Source organism: Lissotriton helveticus, chromosome 6 (assembly GCF_964261635.1).
Source record: "Lissotriton helveticus chromosome 6, aLisHel1.1, whole genome shotgun sequence".
In the NCBI taxonomy this organism is placed as follows: domain Eukaryota; kingdom Metazoa; phylum Chordata; class Amphibia; order Caudata; family Salamandridae; genus Lissotriton; species Lissotriton helveticus.
Window position 1 is genome coordinate 368,538,235 of NC_136067.1, and position 25,876 is coordinate 368,564,110.

At 45.2% G+C, this 25,876-nt stretch overlaps 1 protein-coding gene across 1 annotated transcript in view; it reads right to left on the reverse strand.

Moving 5' to 3' along the window:
- ATP6V1C2 (ATPase H+ transporting V1 subunit C2) overlaps positions 1–25,876 on the reverse strand; it is a 369,892-nt gene that overhangs the window by 89,561 nt on the left and 254,455 nt on the right. Inside the window, exons 7-8 of the mRNA XM_078647802.1 lie at positions 12,778–12,876; positions 12,610–12,678 (exon numbers count right to left, since the gene is read on the reverse strand). Coding sequence (XP_078503928.1) covers positions 12,610–12,678; positions 12,778–12,876 — 168 coding nt within the window. The remainder of the gene's footprint in view (positions 1–12,609; positions 12,679–12,777; positions 12,877–25,876) is intronic.

The window sequence follows — 25,876 nt, forward strand, 5'->3', positions numbered from 1 at the left end:
TCATCAGGCAGGAATTATTTTTGTATAGTGTTCAATTAGCACGTAGCCCTCAGGCCTTCTCAGTTGGGGCAGCATAATTTAGGGTCCACCCTCAAACGTCACATACCCATTTATATACGTGCACATGACATTGTACTCCCTGTTTGCATTAATTTATTAACATGTGTGAAGCATTTAAATGCATGACTGAAATGTATTCACTGTAGAAACAAAAGATTTATATACGTGTACACTAATGTTTAGTTTACACATGTATTATTCATTTCGTTTTACACTTACACTTCAAATTATATTGCCTATGTAAACATGCATTCTTTGCTCACATTTTGCAGTTCATTTAAAGTTACACATGTGCATGTATAATCATTTACTCGAGATGAACATAGAATGCTCATTTAAGTTAGTCTGACTACAGGCCTCAGTTGAAATTTGCTTGCCAGAATGTTTTCTCTTTTTTCCTTGCAGGTTTATTATCGTGATTAACAATAGCTAGTGAAAGCTTTATTGTACGGCTGATAAAGAGATCTGGGAGAGACTTGGCAGTGAACGTGGAGGAACAATAGTCAAAGAAGCTTTCTGTTCCTCCTGTACCAGACTGCAAGATATTCAAGGCTGAGAATGGCAGCCTCAGTCTGATGCGTTGGGAATTCAGAGCTGTGTTGCAGAAACACATGAATAGAGCTCTGATCGGTTATTGTTGGGATGAACAGAGTTTGAATCTTCTATTATTTTATATTGGTGTTTCCATAGTTTGAGTCAGAAAGAGCTTTGCTAGACTTGGAGTGGTACACCCCTCTATGCGTGCCCTATTCTTGCAAGTGTGAACCTTTATGCTAAACACTTAGGGGCATATTATCAAGAACGGCGTTAAAAAGTATCACCGGTTTAGCGGCAGAAAACTGCAGCTAAAGCGGCGATAATGGGCTTGATAATATGCCCTTGAGAATTCCAATACAAGTCCATGTTCTGGTGTGAACATGGGCTTCTATTGGAATTCTCCAGGGCATATTAGTAAGCCCATTATCGTCCCGCTTTAGCCGCGGTTTTCTGCCGCTAAACCGGCAATAATTTTAATGCTGTCCTTGATAATATGCCCAATATTTCCTTTTCATTTGGACTTCTACTGAAGTCTGATCATGCTGACACCTACCTTTCTACTGCTCCCTAATTAGAAACCCTTGATAGATGATTCTACACTTGACCTATGTTAGAGAAGAGAAGGGCAGTTTCTTTATGGAGCACCTGGTCACTTTCATTTGCTATTATATGCTTGTGGCTGTCACAATTTTTTATCTAATTTTACTGCATCTCAACCAACTGAGATCTTTTACTTTGCCTTTTATCCTAATGTACTTATTGAATCTGCATATGGATTGCATATTGACTGTACTGATTAATAATCCAAATTAAACCTTTTAATCATATTCATTGATTTCTCAAACTCATTGTGGAGTCACATAGGCTTCAAATGTTAAGTTGCATTAATGATGTTTTCTCCCTTTCAATGCTTCATGTCAGCCACAAAGGTCCAGAAGGTCTGTGAGTAAAATCTCAGACAACTTGACTGATAGAACATGTTTGTAAGGCTCAGAAAGCTCCAGCACAGTCTATGCACACAGGTCCACAGTCATAATTGGGGCATCCAATAAAATACTACCACTCACCCGACCCCCTTGCAATAGTTCCATGGTATCCACTGTTTGAGCTCTTGGGATTAGGGGACTCCTCAGTGCCAGTCCACGGCAGCTCAATGGATGACTTATTAATTACTGGTGGAGACACGAATACAGATTGGCGGACCACACCAATGACCCCCCACTTGGTGTTCCTAATCCTCTACATTCAATGTAGACCTTCGCTTTTCTTCACTTTGGCATCTACCATTGTCCTCAATCACCTGAGACCTAATTTTATTGCCTCGCAAAGTCAGCAGTGCCTTCGCCAAGGGCCAACCAGTACCCACCTGCAGCTTCCACACTAATCCCATCCATCAAGTTCCATAAGGAGATGGAAAAAATGCTCCGATGGCAACCACCTCTCAGTCTACTCCATCATCGGCCCCCCTTGCCAGCAGCAGGGAGGCCTGTCGGGAGCATACAGCCCTGTATCACTCCCTCTTTCGGTCCTCTCAGGTTGCCGTATGAGACCCAAGCCAGTCCTGTGGGTCCCACTCACTTCTGCTGAGGTGGCTCAAAATACACCCTCGTTTAACCGATGTAGCAACGCACGTCATGTTGTTATCTTGTACTAGGTCGGGGTCCCTGTCCACTCTCCCTTTCTGGTCTGCTCCAGCTGCGCCTCGATCATCCAGCACCTCCCTCTGCTGCTACTCCAAACACCGACCTCTGCCAACTCAAGACGGTAGGCCGATCAGTCTGCTGTGATCAGTATATTGTTCAATTCTGGGGTTGCCCGCAGGAGCATCTCTGGAGTGCAACTCGCTCTATCTTGTGCTTGTCTACTCCCCATAACACTTGAATCATAAGGGTGCATTCAAAGCTATCGCATGCACAACTTCTGTTCTGATCCTTTTTTTACGATATGTGTCAGAAAATGGCAGGCATATTCTTGAGTCATTTTATGGACAGTTAAGCAGTGTTTCATTTTCAGTACCCCCATTGGTAACAGTAGCTGTTTTAAAAGCTGAAGCTGAAGCTGAAGCTGTAGCAGGAACAGCAGTGTTATAAAGAGAAGGAACTTTTCACCTCAGAGGTCTTCTTTTTACTCAGGAAAGGGCCAGGTGAAATGTCGAGATCTTCTACAGATTCTTTCAGCAGCAATATATCCGATTTTGTGACTCTTTAGGACCTACAGAAGACCACTATTAACAAAAATGGTAACCTCCATCAAGGCAACCATCAGTGCCTTGGATCAATGACCAAGTCAGAGGATGACCTGCCTAGCACTGAAAACATGTTTGCCTCAGGCGCAGTGTGGAAGGCCTGTATCCTCCAGATCAGAACTGTGAAAGGAACAAGGGGGCATATTACCAAGGGGGGGCAATAGACAATTATCGCCGATTTAGCGGCCGTTTTCGGCCGCTAAGCGGCGATAATTCTATCGCCCCATTAGCAAGCTGTCGCTAACTAATGTTAGCGACAGCTTATAGGCGATAGCGAGCGGTTTGGGGCCCGCTTTGCATGTCAGCAATGTTTATCACTAATGACATGCAAAGTGGGCGTAACCAACCCGTTAGCGACTGAAAGCAGTCGATAACGTCACTATCGCCTATTAACAAGGCAGGCGTAGCATTGGAAATATTCGCACTAAGCGCGAATATGTCCAAAAACTAACGCCTGCTCAGACCAGTTCTTAGCCATGTTGTCCAATGGGAGGTGGATAACATGGCTAAGGACATTTTGTCGCTAATGCGTGAATATCACTGTATTCTCAGCGATATTCACGCTATCGCCGGAAAAATTATCGCTTTGCAGATAAACCTTGCTAATGGCAAGTTATCTCAGCGATAATTTCCGGCGATGCTTAGCGATAAAAAATTTGTTGCCAAGCCTAGTTAGCGATAAATATCGCTAATCGTTGGTAATATGCCCCAAGGATCCCAGAGATACAGTTAAAGTTGAGTTGGACAGCTACCAGGAGCAAGGGAGCGCCATGAAGATGGCCAGTAATCAATGTGTGGTATTCATAAATTGTGATTGGGATCTAATGTAATCAGACTACTGCAAGAATACTCAAAAAAAGTTGACAAAACTGCAATGCATAAGGAAGGAGTTACTTGCAAAGTGCTTGGAGGCATCACTGTGACATTCAGCAAAACTCGTGGTGACACAGGAAGGTCAGTAATTCATTTTTACATAGCTGGAGATGGAGGAACCCTTTTTTTGAAGTGAGATGGGGAGGTTTAGAGCCAGTAAATTAAACCTATGTTTGGGTGTGTCCCACAAACTGTTCTTGGGATCCAGTGTTAAACCAAGAATGATGAAGCATGATGAAGGAGATACTTTTTACAGGCCTTGGAGGTGAGCTTAAGGAATTGCCTTTATTGTAGAAACTTTTATAATTGCCATTTGAAGGTGGGGGGGACCTGATTTCAGAGGTGTGAGTACTGCAGGTTGTGAAAGGTTAGCTGGTAAATGGGTGTTGATGGGTGTTGCTGGGAATGCCCCAGCAACACCTATTGCCAAGCACCTTTAACACAGAAAACTAGTTAAACGGAACACTACTTACAAGACCACATTAAGCCACCCAAAGTGGCTTAGCGCTGTCTGGTAAATATGGAGCAGACCCCTGTCTCCGGAACATCGCAAAAAGAGACGCTCTGGTGGCACAGACTCTTTGTAAATGAGGACCTACATCTCTCAACCGCGTTAGTACTTGTAGGCTCTAACACGACTAGCCCACAGTGCCTCACCTACATTCTCAACCGTTCCAGATTAGCAGGTGATTTTGGCACACCTAGAACAGAAGCCTCTAGTCCCCAAGGGAACCGTGGAAACGATCATCAACTTTCGTACTCACTCGTGCATGTCCACAGTAAACAAAGTAAAGACAAGAAGGAACTTTACAATATATTTATTGAACTTATTGTAGTCTGTTTTGAAGCTGGTTTGATGCGATTAGTAAACAGATACAACTAAGAAAAGTAATCATCATTACTAACAGGCTGTACACTATAAACAACCCGACCATGGCCATTAATACATCTATCTAGGCCTACCCTGACTATGTGAGCACATGAATATATTAGTGATCTCTGGGATTGGTGCTGAACCCCATACCTGGTGTAGGAAAGTAGGATCTGCTTTTATTGACCTAAGCCACTGTGCTTACTCCCTAAATTTGACATATAAATACTTTGGTATCTCCACAATTGGCTACTGCTGTACCCTTGCAAGTTCCTTGTATATAGTACTAAGGTACCCAGGGCATAGGTACACAAGGGATCTCCCATGGGCTGCAGCATGTATATTGCCACCCATGGGAGACCACTCAAACTGTGACTAGAGGCCTGCCATTAAAGCCTGTGTGCGCAGTGTATCTGAGGTCACTCCACTTAAAACTTATAAGTCACACACTAAGAAAGGCCTTTCAATCCTGAAGGCAGGGTGCTGGGTTATAAGTGTAAGAGTGCCCCTGCATGAGCAAGACACCCCCTACAAACCCCGGAGTTGATTCTCCAGGCTTTGTAAGTGCAGTCAGCCATTTTGATACATATAGTGCCCATATGTCATTACACGATGGCTAACTATATATTGGCTGTGCTGAACCTGGGCATGTTTAGTATTAAACATGTTGGAATCATACCCCAACACCATTACCAGTGTTGGAGGAATGATTCCATGCTTGGGGGAGCCGCCAGTACTCCCGGTAACAGCCTTTCAGGGTCTGCTGCTGACGACCACAGACACAATTCTATCCTCCTGCTGCTGAACTGAGGCTTAGCAGGGGGAGGTAGAACACTAGGTTTCCTGTCACAGGGAGATGTGACTACCTCTCATATTGGACTTAGTATATTGGGCTGGGGTGGGGGAGCTTGCCAGCGATACCAAACTGCTTTGAAGGGCACATGTGGTGCCCTTCTTGCATACTCTCATTAGAAGCATTTCTGGGAACCGTTGGCTCCTGCTCTGGCACAAACCTGGACAAAGGAAATGGGGTTATCAACCCCTCTGTCCAGCCCCTCCTCTGGGAGGGACCCCTGAGTCATCCTAACCCCTTTCTTAGGGTATAAAAGGACTTACCTGTGGGTGGGTCCTCAGATTCATCGTGGGACAAGATTCAAGCCTGAAACCATGTCACTCTTCAATTGGCTGGACACTTGAACTTCGCCTAGAACCGAGACTTCATCAACGAAGTCTCCTGCTGCTCCTGGTCTCACTGTTCTGAAAGTCTTCTTTGTCGACTGTGTCTGTGCTTCTTCCACGATCTTTACAAGACCTGTGGGCATCAGGGACACCCAAAGTAATCTCCCTTGGAATGAAAGAGTCACTCCCCTGCATCTGCAGACACCACAACAAAGCTGACCGGTCTGCTGCTCTTAATGTCCCACGGACTTCGAAAAGCTCAGCAACAGAGGTGGTGATTCTGCAACTCCCTCGAGGTCTGACATGTCCTCTCTGCAATTTTGAGGCCAGTATCTCTCGTCAGAACCGCTGGGACTGAAACCCTGTGCACTGTGTCAACTTGCTGTTGCCCAGGTTTGTTGGCTCTGCATTCCAGAGATCTTTGGCCGTTGCTCCTTCATCGTCTTCCATGTCTGCTGCTGCTGCCAAGGATTGTTGGTGCTCCTGCCAGACACCTACCCCCTGGTTCTTGACTTCTGACATGAGACAGCTCGTGAATGGCTCCTGGTCTTCCTCAGCATCGCCTGGTCCTTGCAGCTGCAACGACAAGGTCATGGTCATCACTCTTGCATCTGTCATCATCGGTGGTCATTGCTCTTCCGTGCCTCCTGGTGATCTCAATGTGGCATAGACTCGGTCTCCTCTGCTTGCAGGTTCTTCTCATCAAGAATCCTGGTGCAGCTATCCTGGTACCTGGGGTCTCCAAGGGTCGGGTGACTCTCTAACTTTCTGTCTTCCCCTGGGTTTCTTCAGAGTCCACTGGGAGGTTCCTTCTTCTTCAAACTGCAACTGCAACTTTCCTGTTGACTTCTATTGAGTACGCTACTGTGTTTATACTCTGCACACAGCCTCAGTGGGGTTCCTGAGTACTTACCTTGGGTGATTCCAGGGGTCCCCATCTCTTCTGAGTCTCCTGGTCCAAGTCCCAACTTGGGCCGCAGTTCGCATACCACTTTCTTAGTAAATGGTTTGGTCTCCCCCTGGAGACCACTGTGTATTGTGATTACTTACCTGTTTACAATTGAAGTATTGTGTGTATTTGTATTGATATCTCCAAACAGGAGACATACCAATATGTTAGTGAAAGTTGTATAATAAACAGAGATATTTTTATATATACACTGTGTGGTTATTTTTAATTTAATCTACACTACATGATTAGATCTGGTAACAAGCTACTTAACACTCCTTCTGAACTAAGCCTGAAGGCTGCTCTCCACAGCTACCACTAAGAGAGCTTTTTATGGTTGTCTAAGAACCCTAAAATCACTATAAGGGTTGTCTGAATTAGTGCAAGGTGCTTCACTTAAATAAGTGTGTACCATATACTAAGCCAGCCTCCTACAGCTGTTGTATTTGTAAAGTGCACGCTGCCCACGCGACGGGGCGTCCCGGCACTGCACTCATACCGCTGTGGAACCCTTCCTGGCTTTTCCATGTGAAATGTCCACTCCTGGGCACCCCCATGGTGAAGCCAGGCATCCAAGCACTGCCGGGGCCGTTGTGGAGATTAATCAAGCTATTGCCCAGAGTCACGGAGTGGGACCCATGATTAGACTAGGCACCGAGGCGAGAATTATCAGGTCCGGGGAGATTGAGTCCAAGAGCCACCGAGGCGGGAATTGAACCCTGGTCCCGGGCCAGACCTCTGCTTCAGGGTCTGCCGCTCTAACCATTGAGCCACGCTTCTCCACTGTGTAGTTAGGTGGCTTAACGCTGCCTTGTAAATAAGGTAAAGCTCCTATCGCCATCACAACGCCACTGAAAGTGCCATTGGTGTGGTGATAGGGGCTCGTAAATATGCACCCTGGTCTTACCCTGGTGAAACGAGGAGAAATGTATCCTTGTTTTTGCTATTTCTATGTGTGCTGCATTGTGCAGCACAGAAAGAACCCGCAACAGGCCATTGATTGTTTATGTTCAGGAAGGTGACCTTTCCTGAACATAAACAATCAACAAAAAACATTAAGTTTTGCAACTTCTATATGTGCTGCATTAAGCAGCACACATGGAAGTTTCAAAATGCTATTTCAGAATTGTTATGTGCATGAAGGGACACCTTCCTGCACATAAACAATCTTCCCCTACAACGTAGGCAACCTTGCACTATGGTGTAAGTGTGCCTGCGTTGGCACTAGGCAGCTAAAATTAGCGCCAGCACAGAGGGAAACACAGGGCTGCACCGTATCCTTGTAAATATGGTGCAGCTCAGCGTTTTGGAAGTGGCTAAGACAAGGTGGCTAACGCTGTGCTCCGCTACTTCCCAGTAAATATGCCCCCCTTGTTTTTAGAAGAATTCTTTGGGAGCGTAGCTCACAATGTACTGGATTAAAAAAATATGTGAACTATAAGCAAGAAGCATAAATAATTGTTTCAAAAGTGTGAGTTTTTGATAATGGACGAAGCCGTCATAATGTATCCCATCTGACTTGACTAAACATGATTGCCACAGAATGTTTTTATTACAGCAACCTTTCTTTGCTGCTTAGAGTGGGTTTATTTTTAAATGCTGTCCCTAGCTTTAGTCGTTTGTGAGTGCTTTCAATATATTTGATGCTGTAAATTATTTATTGTTGTTGCACAAAATAACAGCATGAAATAGAAACAATTCAGTCATGTAGTTGAAACAAATAGCGTAATAATATAGTTGTATGTGATTTCCTCAATTATAATAACCATTGGGCCCGTTGCTCAATAAAATGCATTACCAGAGTTCAGCTGTGCCCTCAAAGAGGAGTGTTATAAAAAGAAATCACAAGACAAAGTTTGCATCTGTTTAGGGGGTCTGTAAAACCACATATTTTTTCAAACGTTTGTAAAATGTTGCCAAAGTTACATGAAATTAAGCAAATGGCTTGCAATGTGATTTGCTGGTATCTTCGTAATTTTTTTAAGTGATGGAATGCCTCACCTAAAATTGTCAATCGAGACACCTGCTGGAGACTGGTTCAAGCAGAAAATGTCTATTGGCATGATTTTCTTGGCTCACACAAGCAAAAACAATTATACAAAACTGCACAATGTAAAATTTTGTAGCATTACCAAATTTCTCAAATGTTGTGACTGTAATTAACAAGCATTTGCAATGCAATAGGTCTCGCATTTGCGCGAGTTTGAGCTATTGCCATTGTAAATGACATTGCCTTTTATTTATGTGTTGATTTTAAAAACATAAATAAAAGGCATTGTTTTTTACAATGCCAATAGATTAAACTCTCGCAAATGTGAGACCTATTGATTTGCAAATGCTTGTTTCGTGTGTTTACAAGAATGTGTCCAATTTAGTATTTTTTTCTACTTTAAGTCACATTTTTTGTTCAAATTAATGATTACAGTCCAGGCAACATCAGGCAGCAAGGTATGGTGTTTTCCTTATTCATTACACGCAGATCGATTATTTCGGCGTAGGTGTTTTAGCAAGGGCGCGCGTTCCCACTTAGTTTAGGATCTTGAATGGCCCTCTTTGCAATGCCAAAGACAGAAAGCTACAGACACACATGAGCGGTGTAATCACTAACAGCCGCGTTTATCTTATATTTACATGCTCAAGTATTCTAAAGCGTGCGCAGACACCTTAACTTTAGTAATCTGAACAACATTCCCCTCTGTCCTAGTGAACATGAGGCTAGACTAGCAAATGAACACGTCATAGGAGGCAGTGGCTTACTACTACTGCTACTGCTCCTACTAGTACTACTCCTACTATACCTACTAGCACTACTACTACTAGTAGTCTTACTAACAATAATAGCAATAATCATAATGCATATTATTATTATTATTTTATATGGCGCCTCTTGCCGCACTGCTGTCGCTTCATAGGGCTATAAATAACTGAAAGGTATTCGCAAAGTTACACTTGGCAGGTGTACTTATGTGGATGTTGTAGTCATTCATATCTTCCAACCTCTCTACCCAAACACACGTACCTTGAAAACACGCCCCACTCAGACCTGTGTGTAGCCTGAATGTCACGATCTGAAAACTCAGACTTTCACACTTCTGTTGATAAAAAGCGGGCCACTGCAATGAGCGATAATAGGATTTTCCTTTACCGCCTAGACACCGCACCCCCATTCCGTCAACTTTCACTGCCAAGAAGGTTACAGTGCCAGAATGGGGTTCAGGTCAATGTGCGTTATTAGAAAAATGCACTCTGACATATTCCATATGTACGTTTCCATACTGCACCGTGCACATACTAATAGTGCTGCAAGTAAAAAAAAGAAAATAAACACGAGGGCTAGATACAAACAAGAACGAGGTTTAGGTAGCGTTCTAAAAAGCTACTGTAAGTCCCCTGCTCGACGTGTAGTCTTTATTTTTGTTATTTTTGAAATGCATGACTGCCGCTGTCAAAACGGGCGACAGCAACCTAACTCCGCCCTCCCCCCCCCGTAACTGTCACACCTGGGGACAGGTTCGTTACTGATAAGTCTTAGTGGGACGCATTGACTGTAACGGGATCACACAGTAAGGCAACTCCGCTGTTACCAAATGATTAAGTTGTAGTTGGACAAACTCCCTAAGCTTCGAACGTCCTTATCTCTGAAGTGCTCCCTGCTGGGGTAGAGCGGCTCAGCTACTGCCCCGGCCTCCGCTCGCTCTGGGAGGGGGTGTGTGAGACGCGGTACACTTATAGGATTGGGCAGAGGGGGGTGGTAGGGTTGGGGGCAGAGTCACTCGCATACGAGTCCTCCGCCTGAACCGCCAGGCAGTTCCCGACGCTCCGGAGACCTTGGTCTGCATCAGCCCGCACACGGAGCTCCGAGGCGCGATGGGTGAGCTTCGCCCGCCTTGCGCAGTTTGCAAATAAATATCAGCGGCCTGAGCGGAGGCGCCACCGAGCGGACACTGCACGCAAGTGCGCGAGGCACCAACGGCAGCCCAGCAGCCGTTCCAAAGAACCAGCAGGTTAGGGCTCACCCAAAACAGTCATGCTTTCTGTCTCCTCGTTTTCCCAGGTGCAGACAGCACCTACTTCCTGTTTGGCCGGCAATGCTTCCGGGTCGCCGCAGGCAGCGCGGCGGCCCGCCCTGCACGGGGAAGGGAGGCAGCTTTCGAGGAGGACAGCACCTGGCCGCGAGCGCGTTCTCGTGCGCGTGGCCTTAACAAATCGGCGCGCGCGGCCAGTGCTGTCCTCCTGGGAAGCTGAGCCGTTAACAATAAGGTCTCTGGCGAGAGCGAGCTTCGCTCGCTTCTAGCCGAGACCTAAAAATGTGCCCAGGCTTACCTAAAATACACTAACAGCAAAATATTGCATTAATAAATACTTTTGACAAAGAGACAGTATTTTTGTTGCACCTTAGAGAAATTCTATGTGTGTCCACATCTTTACTTTGAAAATAAAAAAGGCTGTATGTGCAACAACACGTTACCATGATAGTAAAACAAATAAATGTACCTTTGTTGTCATGACAAGCTAAAGCATCTAAACACTACACACTTCATAAACAAAAAAGGTAGGAATCAGCAATGAAAATGACATGTCAGCAAAGTCGATTACAAACTACACGTCATGTTAATTTGTAGTTTAGCAAAATAACTACGTGGTGCCCTATAACCAAATCCTAATGGGACCACAAATGGAACAATGTTCCCATCAATGATCTAGCATGGCCTTGATGCAGAACCCATCCACCAGATCACAAAACTAGAAAAAGCTATAAAACATATGGCTCAAGGAGGGCTACCCCAAACCTCCTTCTCTATCTGTACTCCATTTTATTGGTCTTTTTTGAATGACATGCATGTACCAACCAACTAAGGGCCTGACATAGACTTTGACAGATGGGATTTACTTTGCCAGGGCAATGGAGAAAAGTACTTTATTGCCCTGAGGGAATAACACCTGCCAATTTTAGGAACGTCCGCTGGCCCGGCGGACATCTCTTGCATTGGCAGTAACCGCCATCATGGCAGTTCCTGTAAATGCATTGAAAGTTTGACTGACAGCTCCGTCAACACGATGGAGACATATGGCAAACTTCCAATGTTTGTCAATGTTTCAAGCAGTGACTCCCTCACCATGGGAGTTTTCTCCCATGTCATGGGGATTATTTTGCAGTTTTTCCTGACCTTTGCAAACAGAAAGTGAAACCTTAACATTTGTTCACCCACTCTTTGAGCCTTTGACGTTCCTTACTCTGCAGGAAGGTGTTCCTTCCTGCACATAAACAATCTTTAAAAAATGACAATTTGCTACATCTATGTGCGCTGTACAATGCAGCACACATAGGAGATACAAATCTCCATTCTGGATTGTTAATGCGTAGGAATGGACACATTCCTACACATAAACAATCATTCACTCAATGCAGGCACCCTTGCACTGTGGTGCAAGGGTGCCTGCGTTGACGCTAGGCCGCTGATTTTAGTGCCAGCGCAGGGGGAAACGCATGGGTGAGATGTATTATTGTAAATACGGCGCATTCCTGCATTTCTAAAGTGACGGAATGCGATGTTAGCAATTTTGGAGCTAACCCGCACTCCGCCACTTGCTTTTAAATGTGCCCCTAAGTTGGCAGTGGAGGTGGAGCAATCTCCACCGTTGAAAATTGAAGATCCACCCACCTCTAAATGAGGCAGAGGGACCTTCAGTTTGGCGGAACCTTTGCGACAGGGTACCCTCTCCACCAAACCCCAAATCAGGCCCTCAATCTTTCTGTAGCCAGACCTAAAACAATGTTTTTCTTCATTTTCAAACTAATGGAATATTCTTATTTTTTGTCACAAATTCTCAGCATATCTACAATAGTTTCTGTTTGAGATGACCAATGACATTTATAATGAAAATATTACTCACTTAGTAGAGCGTGGAACCACCATGTCGGAGAGAGATTCATATGTTTTCTGCCATGCAGCATAACTATTCCTTTGAACGGTAGCGTTAAAAAACAGCAGTTAAAATAGCAGAAGTCATATTCTTTAACTGAATTATATTTAGCTTATTAAAAAATAAAAAATATCTTACTTTGGAACTACAACCAGAAGAGTTATGAGATATTCTGAATTCAAGACAAAGTCTTCTCTTTTTACTATATCCGTTAATGTCCGTGTTAAGAGACTACCCCTGTAGTAAAATACAAAGAAATACATACAATTATTCATAGAAAGATTTTCTCCACTGGCGCATATAAAAAACAATTACTGTATCAAACATATTTTCTTGAAAACACATGAGCCCCAAATGCATCACAATTTGGGTCACAGCTATAAGGCAAGGTTTAACAATTATTCTCCATTTTGAGATCAAAATATATCTATAATTCCATGTCTCCTCTTGTTTCACTGCATTCAGACTTCCCAGTTGCACTTCTTGCCTTCCAGGCATTAACTAAGATGGCAAAGCAGCTGTACTGAGACAAAGGCAGCTACTTCCTCCCAAACATTATGTAGGAAAACAAAGGGGTATATAGAAGTGGCGGAGTGTGGCGGAGCGTGGTGTTAGCCTCCTTGGCTTAATGCCATGCTCCGCAACTTCTGAAAAGCAGGTTTGCACTATATCTACAACAATATGGAGCAGCCCTGCTCTTCCCCCTATGCTGGCACTAATTTAGCTTCCTAGCGCCAACGCAGGCACCCTGTAGGGGAATACTGTTTATACGCAAGAAGGTCTCCCTTCCTGCACATAAAACAATCTGAAATGGCGTTTTGTAACTTCACTGTGTGCAGCTTAATTCAGCACACATAGAAGTTGCTAAATGTCATATATTTTTTTGATTGTTTATGTGCAGAAAGGGACACCTCCCTGCACATAAATAATCAATGGCGTTTTGCTGTTTCCTTGTGTGCTGCACAACGCAGCACACATGGAAACAGAAAAAACGAGGAGAAATTAAACATTATTTCTCATTGTGCCAGGGTAATACCAGGTTTTTCCTGGTCTTAGTTTTGGCGCTGCCCCATATTTACGCCACCATTGTAAATATGGGGGAGCATCAAAATCAATGGGTGTTGCGGTGGAACGCCCACCGCAACACCCATTGCCCTCCCCTTTCACTCTAAGCACAGCGTGAAAGGAGGCCTTATTTACAAGGCAGCGTTAAGCCACGTTAAGTGCCTTAACGCTGTCTTGTAAATAAGGTGAAGCCCCCATCGCCAGCATAACATCATGAAAAGTGACATTGTGGTTGAGATAGATGCTTTTATATATGCCCCACAGTCTTTCTATGTAGCTACCATCTGCTGACCTCCCGAACATCAGCTAGGACAAGCTGTTTCTGCAGAGATGCTATGCACGGACCTCCCAAGCCTTGGCTAGCGATACAAAGTGGTTCTACCAACTGAAACATCATTAGCTAACCTCCCACACATTATCTGGAATGAAAATGTGTTTCCACTGAGGCTCTATCTTCTGACCTCCCAATCATCAGCCACTGATGTACAAAACATTAGCTCGGATGACAGTGTGTTTCTACTTAGACACAGCAGTTTTTCTCCCAAGTATTAGTTAAGGCAACAAAATGTTTCCAACATATCACCAGTTGCTGACCTCCCAACATTGGCTAGGACAGAAAAAATGTATCTAGGGAAACACCAACTGTTGACCTACTAAACATTAGCTAGAGTGATAAAGTTGTTCTACTGAGACTGAAAATCTATTAAAGTTCTATTAAATACAACAGTAGCTGTCTGTGCCCTGTTCTAACACGTCAGACTGACCAAGGAGTCTGTCGGATATTACTAGGGAGTATTCACAAAAGGCATGTTCTCATTAGGACTGGGACAGCAGCCTCTAGACATCCAGGTGCTTTCATCAACCTGCTGAGGGTTCTATGGACATAAAATAAAACACAGAAATGTTCTCTTTTATCTCAAATACTTTTTGTCATCTGGTGAGTACTTTATTTGTGAGTAACTATAAGAAGCATTTCTGAATAGACATTGGGCCTCATTTATGAGGCCTTGCGTCAGTTTTGCGCTTCCGATGCGTCACTTTTTGTGACGCTTAGGCAGCGTTAAACATGCCTCCTGTTGCGCACTATTTACAAAGTGACGCATCTAAGCAGATGCGTCACTTTGTAAACCCCTGCGCTACTAGTTTGGTTGCACACTAGTCTCACTTTTGATCCATGTAACTTACTGTTTGCACTTTTATTTTGTTCCTGTATATCATCAGTATTATACCTCTACTTGTATTTTTGTACATTCTTGTAACCGGCACCCATTTCACTTTTTCCCCTACACTGGTCATTTTTGTAACCTGCGCCCATTTCACTTCTTTCCCGAACACTGGCTGCATTTGTATTAATATACCACAGAAATGTTCTCTTTTATCTCAAATACTTTTTGTCATCTGGTGAGTGCTTTATTTGTGAGTAACTATAAGAAGCATTTCTGAATAGACATTGGGCCTCATTTATGAGGCCTTGTATCAGTTTTGCGCTTCCGATGCGTCACTTTTTGTGACGCTTCGGCAGCGTTAAACATGCCTCCTGTTGCGCACTATTTACAAAGTGACTCATCTAAGCAGATGCGTCACTTTGTAAACCCCTGCGCTACTAGCTTGGTTGCACATTAGTCTCACTTTTGATCCACGTAACTTACTGTTTGCACTTTTATTTTGTTCCCGTATATCATCAGTATTATACCTCTACTTGTATTTTTGTACATTCTTGTAACCGGCACCCATTTCACTTTTTCCCCTACACTGGTCATTTTTGTAACCTGCGCCCATTTCACTTCTTTCCCGAACACTGGCTGCATTTGTATTTTGGTCCCGTACAACATCAGTATTATACGTCTACTTGTATTTTGTATTTTGTATTTTGTAACCTGCACACATTTCACTTTTTCTCATGTAATGCACCGATCGCTACCTCATATATTTTAGGGGCTCACTAGTGTCACCTGATCCAGGCAACCCACTGTTTGCATTTGCATCCTTATTCCTGTATATCATTATTGTTCACTCTCCCGCACCTAACTACACCGCCATCCCAACATGGATCCCGTCGGCAAGCACACATATAAAATCAACTACCCACCCGTACTCACCAAAAAAGCTGTTAACCGCTTTAAACACAACTTCCTGAGGTCCCACCCCGAAACCCCCTTTGCTGACACCTATTTCTCCCCGGTCAATGGTTCCTTGAACACCAATTTCATTTTCCACACCACACACAGAGCACAATGGAGAAAAACGTTCCGCACCTTACTCACCGTCTCCACCACCAGGAAATCCGCTCATGGCCTAACACTCTACATCACACCATCCCAACTCTTCCCAGGCAGAGCCACCATTACCATCTACAATAACGGGATTGTCCTAATTCAATCCACAGACAGGAACCTGGAACTATTAGACAACCTGTTCCCCTCTTTCTAGAGCACCTCTCCAATCCGCGGACCTACTCTCATATTACTTCTAGTCCTACCACCCCTGACTTCACAGCTCCCACCACCCACAACTCTTCTAACCTAGCTCAGCACCAGGTAGCTACCACACACTCCTCATTCAGAGACACACCTACCACCCCTGACTTCTCAGCTCCCTCCCACAACCCTTCTATCCCAGTTCAGCACCAGGTAGCTACCACACACTCCTCAAAACAGACACAGATCTCTCCCCCTCATACACCATTCGCACCCCCACACCCTCTACCAACCCTCCGACCTCCACGCATACCATTAACACTCCTCTCACCCCTGACATCACAGCTCCCACCCACAACACATCTAAACTAGTTCAGCACCAGAACGACATGCACAACGACAAATCCCACCCTTTATCCCCCCCCATTCTCAGTCCCCACTACCCTCTAACTAACTACGCAGAACACACCTCCTCTCTTAATTTAACTCCAATTAATTTAACCCCTGACATCACAGCTCCCACCCACAACACATCTAAACTAGTTCAGCACCAGAACGACACGCACAACGACAAATCCCACTCTTTATCCCCCCCATTCTCAGTCCCCACTACCCTCTAACTAACTACGCAGAACACACCTCCTCTCTTAATTTAACTCCCCCTCCCCACAACAGGACCATCTCCAATACCATTTCCCCCCCCATTCCCAGCCCCCATTACCCTTCCTGCACTCCCACCACCACTAACATACACCCATCCTCCACCTTTCTCTCTCCGCCTACCACCAATGCCCTCACTCATACCACCAACCTCCTCCCTACCTCATCAACACCCCTCCCGCCCAAACACTCTCTCCTCCCTAACACCATCCCGCACACTGACACAACGGAGCCCTGCACGAACACCAGCCCACTCCCCCATCTGCACGCTAATTCCCCGGTCAGTCATTCACCTCTGATTTCCACTCCCACCTCCAACACTTACCCCACGTTGGACAAGATTATGGCCACCCTCATCCAGGTCAAAGATGACATGCGCATCATCAAAGAACTACTCTCCACACACCCCATACACCCCTCACCCACCTCCACCTCCCCTCCCAACATGTCCCCCACCCTTCCTGTTGACTCTCTTACACAACACTCCCCACACCGGACTTCAGTCCCTGTTCGCAATCGCAACAACCGCCCTCGTCGCCCCTGCAACCCCTCAACCACCTCCACCTCCCCTCCCAACATGTCCCCCACCCTTCCGGTTGACTCTCTCACTCAACACTCCCCACACTGGACTTCAATCCCCGTGCGCAATCGCAACAACAGCCCTCGCCGCCCCTGCAACCCTCTTTCGGACCTCGACACACTCACCCTCCTCCGCTCCTACGACTCAGCCCCCCAAAATCACACATCCACCACACACCTCACCATCCCCACGATACACTCAAATCATCACACACCCACCACTCACCTCACCATTCCCACGATACACTCAAATCATCACACATCCACCACACACCGCACCATTCCCACGATACACTCAAATCCCCTTAGACCCCCCACACTAAACAGCAGAATCTCCATCCCTAATAATCTTAGAAAAGTCCCTCTCTCTCTAGAACCCTCTACCACCCTCAACACACCCCGTCTCAAATGCACTCTCCTCAACTGCAGATCGGCCTCGAAACATTCCGCCGTCATCGCTGATCTCATCTTAACACTGGACCTTGACCTAATCATCTTGACTGAAACCTGGCTAACTGAATCTTCGTCACCTATAATGTATATTCTGGTTCCTCCCAACTACCACATCATTAGACTTGACAGGTCCGGCAAAATAGGTGGTGGAATCGCATGCATCTACAGGAACAACATCTCAGTTCTGAAAGTCAACTCCACCTCCCTACCATCCCCTACATCCTGTGAATACATCTGCCTCGACATTATCAGTGAGGGCAAACCGATATGCTCCTTCACGGCATTTACCACCCACCCAGGGACAACCTCACCTTTTCCCAACAAATCATGGATATGATCTCAACCAATTCCGGACGGCAGCTCACCCAAATATACCTTGGCGACTTCAACCTCCACTGGAACGATCGCAATGACGCGGTGGTAAATAGTCTAAATAATTTCCTCAATGCCCTTGACCTCACCCAAATATGCAACAGCCCGACCCACGAGAAAGGCTCCATCCTTGACCTTATCATCTCCAAAGAGAACTCTATCCAACTCGAGTCCATCCAACCCTGTGACTGGTCAGATCATCATATTGTCACATTCTTCATCAATGAAAAAGTTAAATTTAACCCAGTTCAATCCTCCAAGCCCAAAGTCTGGAAAAGAGACCTGAAAAAACTCAACCCAAGCTCTCTGCCTCCTAACAGCTGCAATCTCCTACTTCCACCTACCGGCGCTACGGACGTTCAATCCTTGACTGACCACTATCTCAACGCTATGACCTCAATAATTAATGAGGCTGCACCTATGCAGCTAAAAAGAGTCTCCACTAAAATCTCCAATCCATGATACGAAGGGAGTCTCAATGAGGACAGAAGAGACATGCGAATGGCAGAGCGCACCTGGAGATCAGCTCCCTCTGCACTGCACCTAAAAACTCTGAAGAAAAAGAGAAACGCCTATTTCAGGAAAATAAAACGCTCAAAATCAGATTTCTTCAGCCTCCAGCTCGACCAAGCAAAAAACCGTCCGAGAAAATTGTTTGAGCTAATCAGAACACAATCCAAGGAACAACCCCAACCACTCAGCACTGTGCGCGAAGCGCCCTCCTGTGAAGACTTCTCCGCTTTCTTTATCCAAAAAACTGACAACATAAAGAGCGATCTCCTCATTGGCGCAAGCCTCTACTCCAAACCCCACAGCATAGCACCCACTGAACCAAAAAACAATGCTACATGGTCATCCTTTGGCACCTATTCTGAAGAAGAAATTGGCAAACTGCTCAACACCTTGAAACCATCCAATCACCTCACTGACCCTCTTCCTGCTAACGCTGTAAAAGACTTTACCCCTTTGCTTCTCCCACTCTGGACTAAAATTATCAACAGCTCTCTTCAACAAGGAACCATACCTGACTCCCTCAAAGTTGGACAAGTCACACCTTTACTAAAGAAACCTACAGCCGACCCCTCTGATCTGAAAAATTACCGTCCCATTACCAATATTCCCACTCTCGCCAAACTGCTGGAAAAATGCACACAACTACAATTGACTAAACACATTGATCAGTTTGATCTCCTCAACCCTCATCAATCAGGCTTCCGAGCAGGGCACAGTACAGAAACTGCTATGACTCACATAATCGACGACGCACTTCAAATCCTAGACCAAAACAACACCTGCCTCCTTATCCTTCTTGATCTCTCTTCAGCATTCGACACCATTAAACATGAGAATTTACTCGAACTACTAAACACAATAATGGGTATATCTGGAACTGTCCTCAAGTGGTCCACTTCCTTTCTACACAACAGGTCGCAGAAATTCAAGAGCAACAACCTGATGTCCTCGCCAATACCTGTATCGCTAGGCGTCCCCCAAGGATCCTCCCTATCCCCGACTCTCACCACCTTGCTACAAGCATCCAATGTACACTTTCACATGTACGCCGATGACACCCAACTTTATCTCAAATTACAATCCCCCAAAGACATTTTGCTCCTGAACTCAACGATCAGAAGCACACAATCCTGGCTTGCCGATAATCATCTCAAACTCAATGCTCTGAAAACAGAGTTCCTTCTGATCTCACCTCCAGCGAAGATCTCTACCACTCAAATTTGGCTTAAACACCTAACCGCACTCAATGTCCAACCCACCATCTTGGACTCAGCAAAATCTTTAGGCATAACACTCGACACCAATCTCAACATGCAGCAACATATCAGCAAGGCAACTAAGGGAGCGAACTTCCAAATCAATACCCTGAGGAAACTTAAACCCCTCCTCCCAGCCAAAGACTTCCAAACTGCGGTACAAGCACTAGTCATCCCTCGAATAGAATATGCCAGCATCGCCCTCTGCGGACTCCCCCTAACTACTACCGCACCCCTAAGAGCTTCTCTAAACGCTGCAGCGAGCCTCATCACTGGGTCAAAAAAGCACTCTCATATTTCCCCTGACTTGAAATCCCTGAATTGGCTGCCTTTTGAAGCCAGAATACATCTGAAAATCGCCTGCATGACACACAAGGCGGTACACCTGAACTCACCCAGCTACCTCACTCAGAAGCTGACAATCTCTGGCGGCTCTAGAAACACTAGAGGCACAAACAATCTTCTGCTGAAGCCTCGAAGATTCCGGAAGGAAAAAACTTATAAACGCTCCTTCTCAGGAATGGCACCCAGGATCTGGAACTCACTCCCTCCCGAAACCAGGCTCATCTCCTCCACTACACTTTTTAAGAAAGAAGTAAAAGCTATCCTCATGGCTAAATACACCTGAACTATTATTTCGGTCTCTTTAAAGACTATGCACCGATCTGTATTACTTGTTCGACCCCTTGCTTATGTGTATTACTTGTATTATTGATTTACATGATTGGCTTTGCCCCCACCTATTTGTTCTGTTAGCTTTACTGACCTACCTGTTTGACTATGCTCCCTCATGTACCCCTTCTTTGTAAAGCGCTCTGATATCTGCAAAGATCTTGTCCGCGCTATATAAAACTTTCAAAATAAATAAATAAATAAATACATTATACCTGCGTCAGGTATAATGTATTCAGGGGGGGGGGCGTTCTCCCGCAAAAAGCCTCGTAGAAGTGACGCAGTGAAATCTATAAGATTTCACTGCGTCACTTCTAGGACGCCGTTGCGTCAAAATCTTGCGCCTGCCTCACAGCAGGCGTATGTCATGCCCCGAGGTCCCACTCGTTCTGTAGCTCTATTGTCTGGGCACTATAAAAGACGCATTACACCAACGGAACGCCGCTTTGCGTTCTAGGGTCTAGCCCTTACTTCCGTGTGTTTTGTCCCCGTTCGAATTGCCTGACTTCCGGTTCAAGGGACGGCTGTTTCCTGTTTGATTCCCTACCTCCTCCGTGAGGGTTTTCTGTTCTCCTGTTGCTCTGTGGCCGTTCTAGTTCGGTTACGCTTTCGCCTTGACACGCTTTACTTTGGTGGCAGCGTAATCTGTTTGCTTTCGTGTTATTCCTCGCTGACACTCTCATTTGCTGTCCGTGTTGGTATTCATTTCTATATTCCCCGTTTCCTTGTGCTCCGCCCGGCGGCCGGGTATTCCCCGCCATCCGGCCGGGCACAGCCGATACGAATCTTCCCTTTTCCTTGTGCTCCGCCCGACGGCCGGGTCTTTCCCCGCCATCCGGCCGAGCACAGCCATTTCCAACCTTCCCATCTCCTGGTACTCCGCCCCGCGGCCGGGTCTTTCCCCGCCATCCGGCCGGGTACTGCTATTCAAGGTTCCCCTGCTCCAAGCGTTCCGCCCGGTGGCCGGGTCTCTCCTCGCCGCCCGGCCGACCGCTGCTTGTTGCAGCAGTATTTTGGTTCACTGGCCGGAGCTGACTCCCGTTTGGTGAATCACCCTACCAGCCTTCCCTTTGGCATTGTGGAATACATTTATTTGAGGCACTTGCGTGGACCAGTGTGTGGTGTATTTCGAGGTTCAGCTACAAAGAATCACGGTAACAGCGCTTTGCGCTGCTTTTCTTACACTATGTTGGGGGGTTAGTGCTCTGGATGACTAATTGTGGATATCATCTGGCAGATAACCTTGGGCATACTATAAAGGAGAGGCTCGCACACACGCATCCAGCCTTGAAGAGGAATTGGATGTTCTTCCAGTTTTCGCCAAAGAATAGCCAAGTGAGACTTACAACTTGATTACCTTCACATGCTAGCATAGAGTGGATAGAGTGCTTATTATCTTTTTTTCTTGTTGTGTGCAGAAAGCGAACACCATAACCTACCGATCAGCTATGTTCCAAGGTCCAGACGATTAGTTGTGGTAGGTGAAGTGGTATATAAATATAATAGGCATTGTACATATGAATTGTGTTGTAACCAGGTATAGATAGTAATCTCTTCCTTCCCTTACAGCCTGCCTTTTCACCATGTGTCCACTCTGAAGTCCACTGTCAAGACCTGTTCTTTTTCCCGCCTTTCCTTGTTTTGTTTCCCTGTTTTCCCCTGGCGAGCCCGTCGATACTCTAGAGTCTGATAGAGTCGAAAGGCCGTAGGGGAAGGCTGAGGACTATTCCCAGATTCCTGACGCTCCTGCGGAACAAGCCTGGAAACAATTACAGCGTAAGACTGACGCAGGCCCTTTCACACGGGGCTTGCCCCATGTGAAAGGACGCATTGCTGGAGTTGCGTCACTTTTGTGACACACTCCAGCAATGCGTCACTTTTGCGCTCACAGATATGTCAGAAATACTGACATATCTGTAACTCCTTGGGACATGATGCGTGATACATTAAATATGACGCATCAGGTATGTCGCAAGGATGGCGCACTGAGAAGTGACGCATCGCTGCTTTCACGCAGCGATGCGTCATTTCTCATAAATGAGGCCCATTGTATTTACAACATCTCTGCCACTAGAAAGGTTCTGTCATGAAATACAGATTTCTTTTTGGAGCTTCCCACTTTTAGGGAAAGCATGATTGAAATTTCTGTCAGCACTTACTGTTACAAATGCCAAAATATAATTGTAACCACTGATTACTGCATTTAAAATTGCTCATGCTCTGAAATTATAGATCTAAAGCATGTTAAAATGCAACAGGCTATTAGTGTTTTATTTCATGAACGCATACCATGCATGGCCTTTCTACACCATACCACTTACCGATCTGGATAGGAATAGTTTAACTAACGTACATGTTTATGTGAATCAACGTCTGCATATTTAAATGGGAAAATTACTTTTTGTTTCAAACAGTGTAGCCAAAAAAGAAAGTTAACAGGTTTGGCCTATTTATCAATGAACTGGGGAAGTCAGTGCAGATTGGGCAGTATCTGTGGAGAGTACAGTCATTAATTTCTTAAAGCCTTTAATACAATTGCACTTCAACTGAATAGCCAGGTTACTTCATGTTAAAACATTAAAGGATCCCTTTTCACCGAAATGGCCTAAATGAGTGGGTTCATCCCACCTACAATAAAAAGATGGAGTTAAGATGTCCATGAGACAGATCTAAAATGTCTTACTGTTTAGTTAACAGTGCCAGTGGGACTCCAGTGGACTAGACACAGTTCAGCAGACACCAGTGTTTGTCCCAACTGGTTGCTTCAGTTAATTTTTCGGCTTGCACCTTGAGGCCCTTATTAAGATACGAGTGGAGTGGAAGGCCAGTGTGGAATTGCTCTCTGCTCAGTCAGGAGTGGGCCAAAAATACAGGTGCCGGAATAACAGGCTTCATTTTACCATCTGGAAAACACAGCCAGTTAAATTACTTTAGTAACCGGCTACAGTGCAGTCTGCCCCATTCCCTGACTCACACCCCACCCCCTACCAAGCCACAGTGGGGACATGTAATGCCAGGCAATGTTTTCTTCTTCTCTTCTACTCCTAACCCCTCTTCCCTACCATCCCCCATTTACATGTACCTCCTGGTCAAAGCAGGTGGAAAATATAAGCCTTAATCCATACACAAAAAGGAAATATGTTGCAAAATTCTGCAGGTAAAACTAGTTCACCCAGTTACTTCCTAGTCTGCGAGGATTAATTCGTAAATGCAAGGTAGTGGTAGGGTGTTACTTAGTACTGTTTTTTCACAGGTGTGGAGTTACCACCCTGCTGGTATCTAGCAACCCATTATTGGGGCCGAATTAAGTCGCCTGGGGGTACCAAACTTCAAGGACCCTCATTTCTACACTGACTTGCTGCAGTTTTCATTTTTTGGTTGTTGGGGTCAGCCACCGCATCTATCAATCTACTAGAGGACAGCAGGGGACTGGGATTTAGTGTAAAGGTCCAGATCTTTCTTCAAACTGTCATAGCTCTGAAATTGTAAGGACTAAAGATGCGCACAGTTATGTCATCAGCGTGAGTGATCTCAGACAACAAGACACTACCCTAAATCTTTATACAAGTCAGAGTAGCAGGGGTTTCTCAAATCCTAAGCTTGGTCCAAACTTTGAGGCTACATAATGACACGCGTAGTCCTGTTTCTGGCTAATAATGCTTTATGATGGTGCAAGCAAATGTATACTTAAGTCCCTTGCTGCACTTTTACGCCGCTGATATGTCACTTTGTTGACACACTGGCGGCATAAACAATGCACCATGTTGTGCCATATTTACAAAGTGACACATTTAGGCAGATGAGTCACTTTGTAAACCCTGCATTACATTATATCTGCGTCAGGTATAATAACGCTGCCTTGTACATAAGGCACCCATTCACGCTATGTTTAGCGTGAAAGGGGCGTGCAGTGGGTGTTGTGGTGGGCGTTCCGCCATAACACCCATTGTATTTGACGCTGCCCCCTATGTACATGGGTGGCGTACATAGGAGGCAGCGCCAAAATTAAGAACAGGAAAACCCTGGTCTTAAGATGGCGAAACGCGGAGGAATGCATTATTTCTCCTCGTTTTTGCTTTTTTTCATGTGTGCTGCCATAAAAGAATGCAAAAGACAAACAAAAAATCATCTCGGTAAAACATTTTCACATTAAAATGACATTCAATAAATAGAAAGCCCTTGTCAGCCACAAGAGTACAAGAACTAATTGGGTCTCGATCTCCTAGACAACAATTTAGCTCGCAAAAAGCATAAAACAGCAAATAACAAATAAATTGGGAAGCATCGGCAGGTAAACCAAAGCCAGCCTTACTTGAGAAAAATTCAGAAACTTTAGCGGGGGGACTAGAAATAGCTTCCTGGGCCTCCAAAAATAGCAGCAAAACATAACAAAGTGTAGGGTGCCATGCAGAGACTTACTGTCACAAAGACAAGTCAGTTAGAGAGGCCTAAAGATTGCGAAACTAGTTGAAACTGAACCTGGACAGGAGAAACCTGTGTCGCTGATGGCTAACCTGAGCTAGATAAGGCTCCATACCCTGAACAGCCTTCAAGAGTATTTCTCCTCACACCAAGAGCTTCTGCAGTTCTCGCTGCTCTCTATCCAGCAGGGATCGATCCAACAAAAACCTCTTAACACATGTCAAATCGCAAGAGGACAAAGAATTCGGATAAGTGAAAATATCTGCTCTCCCGAAAAAAGCAAAGGCTGCCTTCACAAAGGCTATCCTTGGGATTTTGTGCACCAGATCAAGGGCCAGACAATCCACAAGGATCAACTGGTTAAGCTTTGGTTCCTCCCTGGTCCACACCTTGATCCAGGACAGTCGGGGGCTGAGGGTCACTGTGTTGGTCATACGACTAAGGCCAAGTTCAACGTACACTGCAAAATGTGGGATGGAGTGTGAAACCTGCATTACCTGTTGAAATAATTGGTTCTCCGAGGTTTGGAAATTGGGTTGAGTGGCTTCTCAATACCAAATGCCTCAAGGGAAACAACCAAGTTGGCGAAAATCATCTCAAAGGAACAAGACATCCGGGCAGTAAAGAAATTGCCCCATGGCAACTGGGAGTGCACCTTGTATGATCTAGGAGACCTGCTGATCTATCTTTCCCTGCTTTTTAACTTAGCACTGAAACAGGAGCTTTTACGGGTGCGACTGGTCTTAATTCCACTAAGATCATACTGGTATGGCTGCAGGTCTCGGGAAGGGCAAGACTTATGCTGCAGATTCCGTGGAAAGTATGAGG